The sequence below is a fragment of the Mus caroli genome, chromosome 10 (genome assembly GCF_900094665.2).
Source record: "Mus caroli chromosome 10, CAROLI_EIJ_v1.1, whole genome shotgun sequence".
NCBI lineage: Eukaryota > Metazoa > Chordata > Mammalia > Rodentia > Muridae > Mus > Mus caroli.
Genome location: NC_034579.1, coordinates 99,857,257 through 99,873,503, shown reverse-complemented (window position 1 = coordinate 99,873,503; position 16,247 = coordinate 99,857,257). Strand labels below are relative to the sequence as shown.

General features: G+C 35.5%; 1 protein-coding gene across 36 annotated transcripts in view; it reads right to left on the bottom strand.

The window, feature by feature from the left end:
• Positions 1-16,247, bottom strand: part of Ppfia2 (PTPRF interacting protein alpha 2) — a 460,521-nt gene that overhangs the window by 96,217 nt on the left and 348,057 nt on the right. For 23 of the 36 annotated variants that reach the window (XM_029482324.1, XM_029482326.1, XM_021175011.2 and 20 more), the window contains 3 exons: positions 11,484-11,705; positions 1,717-1,863; positions 33-167 (listed from right to left, as the gene is read on the bottom strand). In XM_029482324.1, coding sequence (XP_029338184.1) covers positions 33-167; positions 1,717-1,863; positions 11,484-11,705 — 504 coding nt within the window. Of the gene's footprint in view, positions 1-32; positions 168-1,716; positions 1,876-11,483; positions 11,706-16,247 lie in introns of all 36 variants that reach the window. The other 13 variants (XM_029482321.1, XM_029482317.1, XM_029482323.1 and 10 more) reach the window with 1 other exon arrangement.

The window sequence follows — 16,247 nt, the reverse complement described above, 5'->3', positions numbered from 1 at the left end:
TCTAGGCTGAACAGATGTGTTTAGCGCAGTACCTTTGTTAGGGCTGCAATTCGCTGAGCAAGTTCAGCCTCTACTTCAGGTAAAGTTTCAGCTTTTCTCATGGTCTGCTGTAACTTTTGCTCAGCCAGTTCAAGACGCTCTTGTAATTGCCTGTTTTTTTCTTCCATCTGAAATGGGAACAATAGGGGGACCATTCAAATGGTGAGGAGTTAGAGGAGTTAGAGCAAGCCTATGAACTCTGTACTTCAACTGTTCTTGGAGCCTCAAAATCCACCATTACCATACTTAACTGTGCAAAGTAAATAGAGTTATCATGATTGCGTGTGTTGTCAATTTTAATTACTGATTTTTTACATGATAAAATAGCAACTATCATGACATTGGCAGCAAACAGAAGAGAAACTTCTCATGAGTATGAATTTGAACAAGTGGAATATATTTCAGTATTAATACTGCAGGGTACCATCATCACCATCAACAGCACAACATAAATCATATTGAAAATGAAAGTTTTAGACTGGAATAATATAAAGAATACAGTAGTACAAGAGCTCAAACTCTAGAGATTGGATGAACTCTAGAGATTGTCTATTCTTTGAATAGGACAGATAATATTTTATGATTGTGCCTTATAGTCTCTCCTGTTCAATTCCTTCACTATGCTGTGGTGACACACAAACAACAACAACAACAACAACAAAACCAATTAAATCATTAGGTGTTAGTGAAAATTTAAGACTGGTCATTTTTTTTTCTCTAACATGGTTACCCTCCAAATAATTGAAACAGAGACAATTAGATTTAACAAACTTTCAGACACAATAACAGACCATATATTAATCTATTCTAATTTTCTAAAGTAATCTAGCTAATTTCCAGCCCAAATCCCTAATATTTTTGCATTTTAGTGTTGATCTGGGTCTCAGTGCTCATGTGTGTTCTTATGGAGGCTCCTGGTCTTTCACAACCTGGTGGAAAAACTCTTCTTTCCTTTCTATTCCTCCCCTGACTGGCATCAGAAGTCCCACCTTATTATCTCTCCTGCTCCATCATTGACTTTTTCCTTCATAAAATAGAGACAATTGTGGAGCAGTGTTTGAACAATACTGAGACAGGAAATTCGTAGATCAAACATTATAATTCCATGGCTGGATTGCAACTGGATGCAGAACCACAGATGTCTACATTTAAATAATATAAGGATACTCTTTACACAGTGCACAATAACAGTATGCCAAAAATTAGGAGTGTTTATTTGATTGAAACTGCATTTCTATAAGACAGGTTATAACCATCCTTGTTTTATAGGCTGAAACTTCTCTTTTGCTGTAGGCCTGGGTACACCTTCCAGTCTGTAGTTTATCATGTATGGGACCTGGGGAAATAGTCGTGTCTTTGGTCCTCAGAGTATTCAGTAAGTTGACTGCAACTAACCAAGTAGTTGGTAGCTAGAATTAGGTGAAGTAATGCAAGCAAATGCCTTATGGCCTGCTTCATAAGATTCAAAGTCAGTAGTTGCAATATCATTAATTTTGTATGAGTGCCTTCTTAATTTTGTTAAAAATAAACTATAAAATAAAAATGTGTTTCATGAATACTATCCTAGGTTTTAAACCATAATTATTTATATGCTAAAAAAAATCCTACTCTATGCTTTAAACAAATGATGAGAACACATACATAGTCCAAAACAAGCTCGAAACAGAGATACTGAACCTGCCGCAAGATGGCTTCCTTGTTCGCCAATTCATTTTCTAGTTTATCATTCATATCATGAATGGAGGTAGATTCTCTCTGAGCACTCAGGTAACGCTTCTCCAGAGTTGTGATTCTCTCTTCCATATCTTCCTTCTGAGCCATGGCCTGTAAATAACACTGTAAAAGTCATGTGCAAGTCTCTGATTTCATCCTCATCGGGGAAAACGCAAAATAAAATCACAGTCTTAGACCTAAGTAGTTTTCTTACTTAAGAATATATACGTACATATATACATACAGACACACACACACACACACACACACACACGCACACATATTAAAGACACAGTCCTGGCATTTCAAAGATTTCATGTATGCCATTACTGGTGGCACACACCTTTAAATTCAATATCTGGGAGCCAGAGGCAGGCAGATCTCTGAAATTGAGGCAAGACTGGTCTACAGGTAGAAGGCCAAGACAGGCAGAACTAAACAAGGAAAGAATTCCTGTCTTGAAATACTAAACCCAAAATTTTCCATATATATTTTTATTATTTTTATCATAAGTTTTGTTTTTGACACTTTATTCAGGAACTTTCAAATGTTTAGCAGAAAAAACAAAAACAAAAACAAAAACCAACCAACCAAACAAAAAAACCCTCCCTGCTGTAGATTTAACTGGCGGGTAAATTTGTTTATTATATGCCCCAGGACAGGGGAATGCCAGGGCCAAAAAGTGGGAGTGGGTGGGTAGGGAAGTGGGGGGAGGGTATGGGGGACTTTTGGGATAGCATTGGAAATGTAAATGAGGAAAATACCTAATAAAAATATTAAAAAGAAAGGAACCTGAAAAAAATAAAGTACATAGAAATAAAAGTATGGGTAGAGCTGAAAGCCAGGAAATTATTAAATTGGTTACTATCATTTTACAACTATCTTTCAATAAGAATCTATCTGTCAGAGGGCTGGCTGGATGGCTTAGTGCCTAAAAGCATTTCTTGCTTTTGCAGATGGACCATATTTGGTCCCAGTACCAGACAGATATCTAAGATCCATGTTTAACTCTAGGAGAATCTAACATGCTTCTCAGTAATGCCTGCCCCCAACTCATTGATCACACAAAGTATTCAGGCAAATCACCACACATGCAACTAAAATAAAAATACCAAACATTTTTAAAAATCTACTCAGTGCTAGTCAAGTCATGGTTATGAAAAGAGCATATATGCATATACAACTACTAATATAGTAATCCAACATAATTCCTACCAACAATCTATAAACATTTGTTTGTAAACCTACAACTTAAGTGTTGTCTTCAGTCCTCATTGAGGAAATTTCTCTTTACCGAAAACACAAAGAACTATAGAAAACCACAACCAGTGAAAATGTAGACTTGTGGAACATAGGCCCAACCTAAAACCTCTATACAACAGTTCTGCACCCAAGGCACCGGGAAGATTGAAGGAGAAGAGATAGTAAGTTTGAAAGAGTCAGAAGATCAGGAAATTTGCTATGAAATTGTGTCTTCTAGTAATGTCAGAAAGTACACCCATAAAGTCTCACCAACATGACTGTCTAGATTGGAGCAGAGCAAAGACAACACCAATGACCATGTTGAAGTGGACAGAGAAAACTGCACAAGGTCTCAACCCTACATAAATGATGGTAGGCGAATGAGAGTAACTGGGAGCAGAAGAGAAGGTCTTTTCCAGGAAAATGATCACTACAATTATTTTCCAGAGTCAAATTATCAGCTCTGAAAACATGAACACAAGTAACATCATTGGAACTGAGCAGAATATATTTAGGAGCATAAGGAATTGAGGCATGGTTGTAGAGTTTTTTACATTATTATCAGGATTTACCATATCATTCCATTCTTTTTTTTTTTTCCTTAATGGAATCTTGCTATACTCTAAGAGTCCAGAGATCATCTGCAACTCCTAATTTGCAGCATTTCTTCCAAATTTCCAAAAGAAATAGAAACCTGTAAAGGACAATCCATCCTTCTTCATCATCACCAAATATGATTATTTACATATAAACCCTTATTTCCTTTTTTTCAGCTTAGATGGCTATTCCCCCACTAATCAAAGAAAAATCAGTCTTAGCACTCTGGATCTCCATTAGAGACATTGATTACTCCTTTTTCTGTTTTGAATTGTTAAGATAACAGTTGTCCTATTTTATATCTGTTGCTTTCAACCAAGATCCTAACAAACAGTAATGTGAAGTGGAAATTCAACTGGCATATAAGTTGTATTTTACTGTTTTGAGGAACTCAAGGCAGGACATAAAGGAGTTAACCATATCACATCCACAATCAAGAATTAGTGTCCTTGTATAATTGTGTAAGCCCAGTTAGATTTTTTTCCTCTATTGCTATGAAGGGACCCATGTCTAAGGAATGGGGCAACTTCAAATAGGTGTGCCTTCCAAAACAGACATTCTTACAGGGAAACTCGAGTTAGAAAATCCTTCATTAAGACTCTTCTGAGGTGAGTTTACATTGTGTCAAGTTGAGAGCATGACACAAAATGCTACAGACAATAAAAGGAAGACAGGGGAAAATGAGATGGTTCCAAGGAAATAAAATTCAAAGTGTTGCAGTCCATTTCTGGTTATTAATGAAAATTTAAAGGACTTTTGTCAAACTGCTAGATAATATGACAAGATTCAACCAAGGATTAAAAAAATAAGCAACAGCATAAATATAAGAATTAGCTAATAAGATTCTAGAAAAACAGAAAGTTGTACACAATGGAAAACATTATAGAAAACTACTGATTGGATCAATTGTAAAAATTATTCACAAGATAATAATAATAGTACAATAAATTTGATTTTTGTATAATTACAATGGAAATCAAATACAACATCAAGTCATACAGAGTATAAGCTTAATACCTAATATATTAATTAGCAAGACTTTTACTAGGTTTTAGTAGAAGAGAAAGCGCTAACAGAAATGCCCAAAGGGTTGAAAATCAGAATTTAGGGAAAATGAGATAGAAAAAAATAAAGTAAGAGATTGTAAGGGAGCTATCTCCATGTCTTTGTCTCCTTCTCATCCATGACCCCCTCTGTGAGCCTCTTGACTTTTTCTCTTGTTGGAAATGTATATTTATGAAAGAATTGATTAAAAGATGATAATTCATGCTGCCCTGAGTCTCTTTGTCCACACAGAAGCCAGCTGTTCTTTTGGAGCAGAGGTACCAAATGTCCTTGAAAAACAAATAGCCTCATTTACTATCATATTTTTGATATTCTTTGTCATACTATTGTGCTATTGACCGAAAGTCTATTCTGAATGCTAGTTTGATCATATTATTCCTTGAGTTAAAATAATGTATTTGTTTACTTTTATCTTCGAAGTAAAACACAAGCCACAATACTCTTGCTTTTTTGGCAAATACAGTCCAAATTCAGTGTATTGAGGTATATAATATTACTTCCAAAACTGTACCTTTCTTTTGATTTATGAAAGTAGGTTTATAAGCAAATAAGTTGATAAAGTTATAATCAGATAAAAGCAAAACAAAGTAGTGTTTGAGTAGACCCTAAATTGCATGATTGCATCCAGGGATAGGGAATGGGAGGCATAGAGGGGGTTGCAGACTTTGAAGTTAGTGTGCCACTTAGCCACGAATGCTATGCCCTGTAAACATTTACCAGAAGCTCAAAGGAACAGTGAATGTATTCTTCCTTATTGCCCTCGGAGAGAACCTGATCATGTTGAAACATTGATTTTTGAAAAAATCCTTAGCACATCTGAGGAAATGAATTAGAATTGCTAAAACAGAAAGAAAATTTTCTGACCAGTTAAGGACACTTGCTAAGCAGAGGCAAGTCAGAAAACCCAAGGTCCATGACTAGAGTCCACACCAGAGTGGAAGGAGAGAACTATCACTATATAGGTGTCGAATGACATCCACATGGGTGCTGTGATATGTGCATCCACACAAATGTAACATACCACACAGTATTTTAAATGACAGTTATTACATGCTAATCATTTTGTACCAATTGCTAGGACCATCACATAAAATTATCATACAATCTGATGACTTCATTTCCATCTGCAAAATCCTTCCTTGACTTGTTTCATCCTTTCTGACCTTCAGAAACTTGTGAAAGAAGAGTTGTTTATGTTAATATTAAAATATAAACATATAAAACCGAAAAAAATCCATTATATTGGCAATAATAATCCAGAATAATGTTATAAAATGTTGCCAGGATTTCACTAGGTTTTAGAAAGCACAGAAAATAATTATGGTTTTTAGTGTTTAAAAATATGTTGATTCATGTTCTTTATTTCTGTTATTTTATATTTTTCAATTAGTGTGCTTATATTTTGTGATAATTTTCATAAAGACCGCTAGAAATATTTATCAATTTCAAGGGATAAAAGAAAATTCTAAATCTATCATCCACATAAAAATTTCTCTCGATATTTTTAAGGCAATATCTTCAGAAGTGAAAGATGGTCATTTGTTTGTGGGAAATGGAAGTTGGTAGGATGTACCCTTTGAGTAAATGTTTTCCTTTGGTCCATTTTACATCCTTTTTGTAGATTATTAATAACTACCATATAATTACTAGGAATGGGGTGATATAATAGCTTAGTTACTTGGTAGAGTTCCTAGAGTGGAATATACACTCATTAAATAGGTACTTTGTATTAGTGATTACAAACCTTTCCATGCTTAGCTGCTCAGATCTCCTGCACACATTCCCTGCAGGAGTCAGTGTATGGAGATTTGGAACTGCATTTTTGACTCAGTGATTCATGTTAGTGATTCAATTTTTAACTACAGGCTGTGTTACCAAAAATAAAATTTGAACTTACAAGTCATAGAAATAGCTCTTCCTCTGTGTTATTTGAAGTTTCTAAAGAGAAAGCTTTTTCTTTAGCTCCTAAAAGCTGTTATGTAAAAAGAAAAATAGCAAAGTTTATATATAACTGGATTTTATTATAATAAATACATATAGTTTTATGGTAATGTAATGTAGTAGATTGAAAACATAATCCATGCCTCAACTAATATAAAAGAGAAATTATAGATTCATTTTTTGATTAATTTGCAGATGTAAGAAGAGCTGTTTAGTGCAAAGTCAGAAAGATACATTGGCTTTATTCACAAAATAAATGTAATCAAAGTAATTTACTGAGAATTTTAACCCTTCTCATACCTACATAGAGAGTTAAATGCTAGTATTCGTATATGGCTGATATCTTCTCGATTAAAAATTGGAGAATAAAGGCACAGTCTATAATTTCATTTTTGAATAATTGCATTATGTCTACCTCTGTCTGTTTTAAGAAAAAAATTAATGCAAAGTGCTGGTAAAGGGAAACTTCAAAGATTCTTGATGAAGCAATTATAAACTGTGTTCTGAAGGCATTGACTACATGCGCTTATATAAGTCAGTTCAGATTTCTTAGATTTTTCTTAATAGACAAAACAAAATACATTTTAATTTATAATTCAATGGTTGTCCATCTCTGACTGCCCATGTTTTTCCTTAAGTCATTCAATGAGCTCCTTTACTTGTTTTATATTGACATCATACTGTGCTGCAATTTGAGAAACAAAAAATAATTATCTAACTCTCATAATATTAAGAAATTAACAATACATGAGAAACATATTTAAGAAGCAAAATCAGGATTTTGAGTTTAAGTGACAGGGATTTCACATAACTTTGACTTTGGGAGAAAAATGACAAAATATTGGTTATTTAATTGGTAGTATACTGTGGCTGAAAATTTGTCTGATAGTTTCCATAGAGTAAAACTGTATTTAGGTGGAAAACAAAACCCAAAACTAAAAGAGAATAAGAGAATCCATTCTTGAAGTCAAACATAAGTGACGATGATCCAGGAATACAGATTTAGATTACCCCAAATTCCATGTTAAAATGTAGTAACAGATTGATGAATCTTTTCATAAAAGATAGTGATAAATGAAAACACTTTTCAAATATGTTGTTGGAACATTAGAAAGGAGAATTAGGGACATAGTAAAATTACACTGCTACAGGCCCTGGATGCTCCTCTTAGGACTGAATGGTTAGAACGGTTAGAGTCTGTTTGTACATTATAAAGGATGTTCATAACAGTCACAAAAGCACTAATCCAGGAATGGAAGGATCAAGGATGCCCTGATAATTTGACTCTGGTCTGGAAACATTTTAACCTTTTGAAATGTTTTTGGTTTTTTGGGTTTTTTTTGGTGTTTTTGTTTTTGTTTTTGTTTGGTTTTGGTTTTGGTTTTTTTTTTCTGTTTGTTTGTTTGTTTGGTTGGGTTTTTTTTGGTGTTTTTGTTTTTGTTTTTGTTTGGTTTTGGTTTTGGTTTTTTTTTTCTGTTTGTTTGTTTGTTTGGTTGGGTTTTTTTTGGTGTTTTTGTTTTTGTTTTTGTTTGGTTTTGGTTTTGGTTTTTTTTGTTTTGTTTTGTTTTTCTTATTCATTTTGCAGAAGGTTCAGTGAAAGGTGTGGTCTTCTTAGACACTTTCCTTCTCAGAAGTATGAAGGCTGGGGAAGCACTGTATAGTGAGAGAAACACAAATTTGAGGACATGCTATTTCCTTTGCTGCCAGATTCTAAAGTGTGGTTACTTCTCAGAGATTCTGAAGAAAGGATGGTAGCCCATAGGCCATGAGTAAGTCATGTTACATCAGTGAGCCTCATGTTGCTCTTCTAAAGGGGATTGGCATCCTCAAGATTACTGGCAATTGAGGAAAACGAACATAGTATACTTGTGATGGGTTTACTATAATATTTCTTTCCGAGAAAGGAAAAAGACAGAGCTAAGGCATGTGGCTTTAAAATTAATACTTTCAGAACTATTTTATTCTACATAGTATCTTCTGTGCATCTGTCTCTTGTTCTTCTTTGTGACTTTCTGTGTCTCCTTTGTCTCTCTGTCTCTGTCTCTCTGTCTCTTTTCTCTGTCTCTGTCTGTCTCTGTTTCTCTCTCTGTTCCCCACCGTGTGTGTGTGTGTGTGTGTGTGTGTGTGTGTGTGTGTGTGCGTACTCAAAGTCCTGCTTTGTGAAGACATCCAGGGTTGAGGAGTGAGTGCCAGCTCCTTCCTAGTTCTGTCAAGGATGTCCCTTCCTCCTTACTTCTTACACCTATAAGTTGTCCTTACACTTCCCTTTGCTGCCAGGCTCTGAAAACAGTTTTTTTCTGGTTGTCTGTCTGAGGTGGATGATGGGATATGTTCCTTTTCCATAAGTCTTAACTAAAACATGCCGACCTAGGAATTAGGAAGCTTAGAAATAAAATTATATATTGCATAAAAATTGCTTATGATAGGAAAGACCTAACCCATTAAAATACATTCCTAATGAACCCATCCCTGGCAATACAAGGTTGATCTTTCCTGCCTCACCTGATTTTTGGTCACCTATATCTAGACACTATTTTTTATCAAGGAGCTATTTTAAAATTTGCAACAAGGAAGGGAGAACCGGCGATACTGCACCCTCTCTGCAAGAGAGAGCTAAAAATAAAGTTGATGAGTGGCTAAAATGCAATTTAAAGAACTGAATCGCTGGAGCTACAAGCATGAAAAGCTAAAGAATGAGCAAAAGTTCATGTAATGGTGTAACAACTTAAATCTTACATTTTTGTGAAGGATGATAAGTAACCATTTTTCCAACAAAGGATTTTGGTGTTATGTGCACAATAGTTATATAGGTAGGTAGAAAAGATAAGCCAACAGGACTCTGTGAAGGGAATGTTTTAAATTAGGAGGAATGTGTATTGTTATATTAAAATTGAAATGAAATATGAAGGAACATTTGTACCTGTAAAAGGCAAGGCCAGGGAGCATGCGCTTGAGAGGAGAGCCTTTGAGCAAAAAGTAGAGGCTAAGAACACAGAATCAAGCAAGCCCTGCTTGTCAGCTTATCAACATAAGCAAAATGCATGTGATGAAAAGAATAAAGATGTCTGGGAAAGAGGAAAACAAACAAAAAGTGTTCACTTTAACTGAGCAAAGTGGGGTAGGATGACAGGGGACAAGACTGGATGCATTACTCTTTAAATATTTATCAAGCACCTTACATGGCTCTGATATTACTGCAAGTAGATTATACAGCAATTAAAAGATTTAAAAATAATAGTGTGAGCCAGATATTTGTAAGAAGGTATAAGCCAACTTCGGCCCACTAAATACAGTATTGTAACCTCATGTTCAAATATAATGAATGCATAGAACTATGGAAAGCTGTCGAAGACAGTGAGAAGTCACATATTGAATTTACAGATTATAGATTTACCACGGAATCAAATGCAGAATGGAACTTAAATAAACTTCCATGGAATATCTATGATTTAGGCCTAAGCAATAATATTTGATGCATTAAACCGCTGAATAGTTAGGTTTATGGGGGGGGGATGAAAGAAGCAAATGTCAGGCTGCTTTTTCTGAGACCCCTGTTAAAAGGCTTAGATGTAATCTCTGGGAATGGGAGAAGACAGAAAAATAGAGTTAGAGAAAGAAACTAGTAGCCTATGGTGGTTTTGTAGCTCACTCACCTTTGTTAACATAAAGAAAGCAATAGGAGACTGGATACAGAAGGCATCAAGGCAGGAGAAGGAGAGTGAACCAGTTACACACATGAGATGAGGGAACAGGTAAACAGGACATCAAGGACAATTGTATTAGGACATAGTATTAGCCTAGAGAAAAACAAATGTTCTAAGGACAGACGAGTAGAAAATGCTAGCCCTTCAAAGGACAGAGCATTTATCCCTTCATTCAACAATACAAATCAATATAATGCTTTATTATGACACGTTTCATGGGTCAATAGGCAAAGATGTGATAATACATCCTTAAGAAGAGAAAGAAAGAGATTTGGATACAACAAATAGTGCAGCTATATTAACTTGTTAAGCACATGGGAACATACTGAAGGATATGAAGATATGATTCACAGGAAAATGTTAAAATGAAAAATGTAAAACGTCAAAAGCAAAATTTTCTGATATGTAAAGAATTGTATTTTTAAGAGTAAGAAAGAAGAAAAGTATTTTGCACTTTTATTCTAATAGGTGAGAGAATTTGATGCCATAAATAAAATCTTTTCCTAGATCATTTAATAAATCTGAAACTTTTCTTTCTTTCTTTTCTTCCTTCCTTCTTCCTTCTTTCTCTTCTTTCTTTCTTTCTTTCTTTCTTTCTTTCTTTCTTTCTTTCTTTCTTTCTTTCTTTCTCTCTCTCTCTCTCTTGCTCTCTCTCTTTCTCTTGCTTTCTCTCTCTGTCTCTCTCTCTCTTGTCTCTGTTTTGAAGACAACATTATGCTAATCCTAGCAAAATGTAATATACTATACATAAAAAGAAAGGTTATATTATTCATATGCATATCTTCTTCATACACAGGCACTCACAGACCCAAACCTGAAATAAGAGACAATTTAAAGCAGTGTTTCTGAACACTCTATATTACACAAAAGTCATGTTTCATTTCCCCATGCACATTTATTCAAATTTAAAATATGGAGTCTTCAAATGTCATTACATCTTCAGAAAGACTTCATAATCGCTGAGCCTTGATTCCAAAGCTTTCCATTCATACGTATCTAAAGAACCGATAAGCAAACCATTTCTGCTTCCTGAACAGGTACATAACTAAAATAACAACCCTAATTATGGTCTTCAAGAAGAAAAGACTATTGGCCATTAGGGAAGTGCGTGGGGAGAGCTTCTCAGAGCAACATTTGGGAAGCCATTTAAGAAGCAAAGACAGACTGCTATGAGCTACCTACCTCTCGGATATCCCTTTGATATTTTGTGTTCATTTCTTCTGTTTTAATGAGGTCCTTTCTTGCTGTCTCTGCTTCTTGTTCCACCTCTCCCACCCGGGAAGAGAGAGCTGTTAAGCGTTCTTTCATTTGGGCCATTTCATAGTTTTGCTTCTCAAGCAATTCTTGCAGCTCGACGATCTGGCTGGTGTCATCTGTCGAATCTATGGAGCCATTGGATAGACGCTGCAGGAAGAGACAAAAGCATGGCACTTAGGACCTTCTTTATTCATAACCCAAAGGATGAGAGGTAAAATGGAAACGAAAATGTCTTCACAATGAGAAATAAGAATTCTGAAACAAACTAGTGTTTGTGAGAAACTATGAATTGGGGAGTACTGATATTAATAGATAAAGAAAAATGGCATGGAGGAGCCAGATAGGTGGCTGAGCAGTTCTACTCTGACAGAGAACCTGAAAAGTGTTCTGCTTATAGCCCCATGTAACCCTAGTTCCAGGGGATCTTTTGCCTCCCTCTGGACTGCACAAGAACCTGTGCACATGCACACACACACACACATACACACACAGAAAAAAAATTAGATAATTTTAAAATATGAAAGCACACCAGCAGTTTTTTAATTAGGGTGATAGATGCATTTGCATAATAATTTTATACAGGTATATATGAGAAATCTATATTATACGTGATTTAAGACAGACCACATATATATGTGAGCCATATAGCACATTGATTTAATTAATAGATAGGGATATAAAATATGTAATGTTTTCACTTTTGATCCAAATTCTTTTGAGTTTCACAGACTTTATTTCACTTTGTGTTTTAAATAAAATATTTCATACACTTTAAACAGTTTATCTGGATCATGTTCTTTTGCTTCCCCAAAATATTCCCAGATCCTCCCACCCCAAACCTACCCAACTCTTGAAAACATGTGATCCCGATTTCCTTATGCTGGCCAACTTCTCCTACGCACAGGGCCCACGTTAGAGGGTGGTTGGAATACTTAGTTTCGCTCCATTGGACAATATTGATTTTCCGGTTCCCAGAAGGTGTCAATTACAAGGAGCTTCTTGTTTAAGGATGGAACTTTGTTTCCAATTCACCTTCTCAGGGCTGAGATTATCTAATTTAAATTTGGGCATCACATATGTGACATTACAGTCTCTATGAGTGTATGTGTATCAGTCCTTTTATGTATGGATGATGTCTCTTCCTTTGAGTCATTAAACATTTCTGGCTCTCACAATATTTCTCCCTCCTCTTCCACATAGATTCCCCAGCACTGAAAATGGGACCAGTTGATAAAGAAATCCTATTTAGGTCTGTATGTATCAAAATCACTTTCACTTTGCATATAATGTCCAGTTGTGGGTGTCTGTTTTAGCATATACTATAAAAACAAAGTTTCTCTACTGAGGGCTATGTGGTGAAATGACTTATTCAAATAGCAATATGTCATTAGGAGTCACTTTATTGATATTTTTAGCAGAATAGTATTAGCAATTCCCTTAGGGACCATGACTTATGTAGTTTCAGGTTCTTGACCATTTTATCAATATTAGGTTTGGTTCCATCTCATACAATGGGCCTTAAATTAGTAAAATATTGTCTGATTATTCCTATAACTTCTGTTCCATCACTGGACCAGAATATCTTGTAGTCAGATTCTTGTTGTAGATTTCAGGATTTTTATCTGGGTATTAGTTGATGGTTATTTTTCTCCTCCTGTAGTGTGAAAAGTACATTCCAGAACCATGAAAACAAGTCACTAGAAGTTAAGTTTCAAGCTGGGCACCAGCTTTATTTCATGTTATATAACCCAATCACATAGTATTTTCTGCAATAGGGCCTTATCTTCAGTCTGTGAATGGTAAGCAAAAGTGTTGACCATCTCTAATGATGCTTGGGCAATCTTAGGACAATTTCAGGCAACTATTCAACAAGATGTAATCCATTACTAGCACTTAGTTAGTTTTTGGTGGTTGTAGATGTCTAGTTGAGGCGTTGTCTTTTCCATCCTATAGTGACTGCATTTAAAATTCTTTCATATATTTATAAATTCTAGAAACCTACAGTAGTAGGTTTCCATATGACTTGTCAAGGATCTTTGAATGACAGTAGGCCCTCCCCATATTTCCTTCTTTACCCAGGACTCCATTCTTCTCCCAATGTATTTTTATAGAGTGATGAACGGGACACCAAAATTACAGGTTTTAGTTTTCATGACACTCATACAAATAACATTTACATTTTTATGGAAATAACATAACTTATATGATCCCTCTGAAATTATGATTTCTGCATTACCAAAACTTAAACATTATATATGTACAATACACAGTGGAGGAAGCTGAAAAAGGTCAAATATGTTGAAGCAGTCATTTCTCCTTTTTGGAAAAGCTGTCTAGTAAGTAGGGAGTCTATTTTTCAAAAATTTTTTTAAAAAATACGAAAAATATTTAAAGAAAGCAGAGAACTCAATAACAAAAAGACTAAAAAAAATATGGAGAAATCTTCAAAAGATGCAGAAAGGCATTTCTTAAAATAAAAGTTATATATGACCAGATTTATGAAAATAGTTTCAACATTAGAAATCATCAAGGGAGGTACAAAATAAAACCACAATGAAATATTATCTCATGATTATTCTAATGCCTGGTATACAAATGTTAGAGGACAGCACATGTTGGCAAGAATTTACATTAAGTGAATATAAAATATACAGCCATTATGGAATACGATAAGGTATCAATTTAAGAAAAATAGAATTGCATGTAATCTAGTGAGCTCACTGTTCAGTAAATATCCAAAGGAGTATTTTACTAGGCCATCTCTACCTTGTTATTCCATGTAGTATTTTTCATAATACTCAACATATGACATCAAAGTGCTTCCTAACTGATCGGATGGGTAGAGAAAATGTGGTTATATGCTAATATAATACTGACTCTACAACAAAGAACCTTTCCCTTTTATGTACCTTGATTGAACTTGGAAGAGATTATAAATATAATGAACTAGAAAATTGATAACAACATAATCTTGGTTATATGAAGAATTTCATGTGTATGCAAAGTCAAACAAAGGTAACAAAGTATAATAGAGTGATAGGATAAAAATTCAGAGAGAAAGGAAGGCTCATTAGAAAAAGAATACATTAATCAAAAAATGCAATGTTTCAGTTAGATGGAAGGAGCATGCTTTAGTGATCGATTGCATACGTGAGTAACAGTTAAAACTTACAAGTGAATTGGAAATGACAAAGGGAATAAATACAAAGCAAGAAAGGAAGGGAGGGAAGAAGAAAAAAACAGCAGAAGGAAGGATGGATAGATTAGAGAAATGAAGAGGAGAGAAGAAATATGGGAAGGACGAAGAGCAAGGAAATGAGAAATTTTGTCCCTTAGATGCTAAGTTCAAGTTCTGCGTCTAGAGAACAGAGACTGTGGAGGAGATGATGGTTTTCAGAAAGAGAGAGATCCCAACCAAGCAGAAACAGGAAGGTCTGGGAAGAGCAAAGCAGCACAGCTTGTTCCCTAGGATGCTCCCTTACAGCATGGGTTTGTTCCAACCCTCCATAAATTAAGACGCATTTGAATAAAAATGTAAATGCATCCTCCTCACATGTGCAATTTTGTTCCTAAGGAGCATCACTAAAACCAGAAAATAACCCCTTTTAAAACCCAACTGTCAGGCTCTCCCTGCCCATTGGCTACCTGAGTGGATCTGCATCTGAGGCATGATTTACATACACACTGCCTCACAAGTCTCTGTGCCTCTACAGCTACAATTTAACAATTAAAAAAATATAAGGTTTCAACTCTTGTGACACATGCATATACCTTTTTAAAAGCAGTGCTTTTTGTTGGTAAAGGTCTGTATTTTTCTCAGTTCCAAGATGCTTGTTTTAAAAATTTAAAACCCTTTAAAACTATCATAGCTACTACACACCTAGCAAATGGTACTTGCCTCCCCTGAAATTCATCTCTCAATTGCTCTTTTGTTTTCTTTTTTTAAAATTAGGTATTTATTTCATTTACTTTTCCAATGCTATCCCAAAAGTCCCCCACACGCTCCACCACCCACTCCTCCACCCACCCATTCCCACTTCTTGGCCCTGGCATTCCCCTATACTGAGGCATATAAAGTTTGCACCACCAATGGGCCTCTCTTTCAAATGATGGCCAACTAGGCCATCTTCTGATACATATGCAACTAGAGACACGAGCTCCAGAGGGCGGGGGGGGGGGGGGGGGGTTGGGGTACTGGTTAGCTCATAATGTTGTTCCACCTATAGGATTGCAGATCCCTTTAGCTCCTTGGGTACTTTCTCTAGCTCCTCCATTGGGGGCCCTGCGATCCATCCAATAGCTGACTGTGAGCATCAACTTCTGTGTTTGCTAGGCCCCGGCATAGTCTCACAAGAGACAGCTATATCTGAGTCCTTTGAGAAAAATCTTGCTAGTGTATGCAATGGCGTCAGCGTTTGGAAGCTGATTATGGGATGGATCCCTGTATATGGCAGTTTCTAGATGGTCCATCCTTTAGTCTCAGCTCCAAACTTTGTCTCTGTAACTCCTTCAATAGGTGTTTTGTTCCCAATTCTAAGAAGGGGCAAAGTGTCCACAATTTGGTCTTTGTTCTTCTTGAGTTTCCTGTGATTTGCAAATTGTATCTTATACCTTGGGTATTCTAAGTTTCTGGACTAATATCCACTTATCAGTGAGTACATATTGTGTGAGTTCTTTTGTGATTGGGTT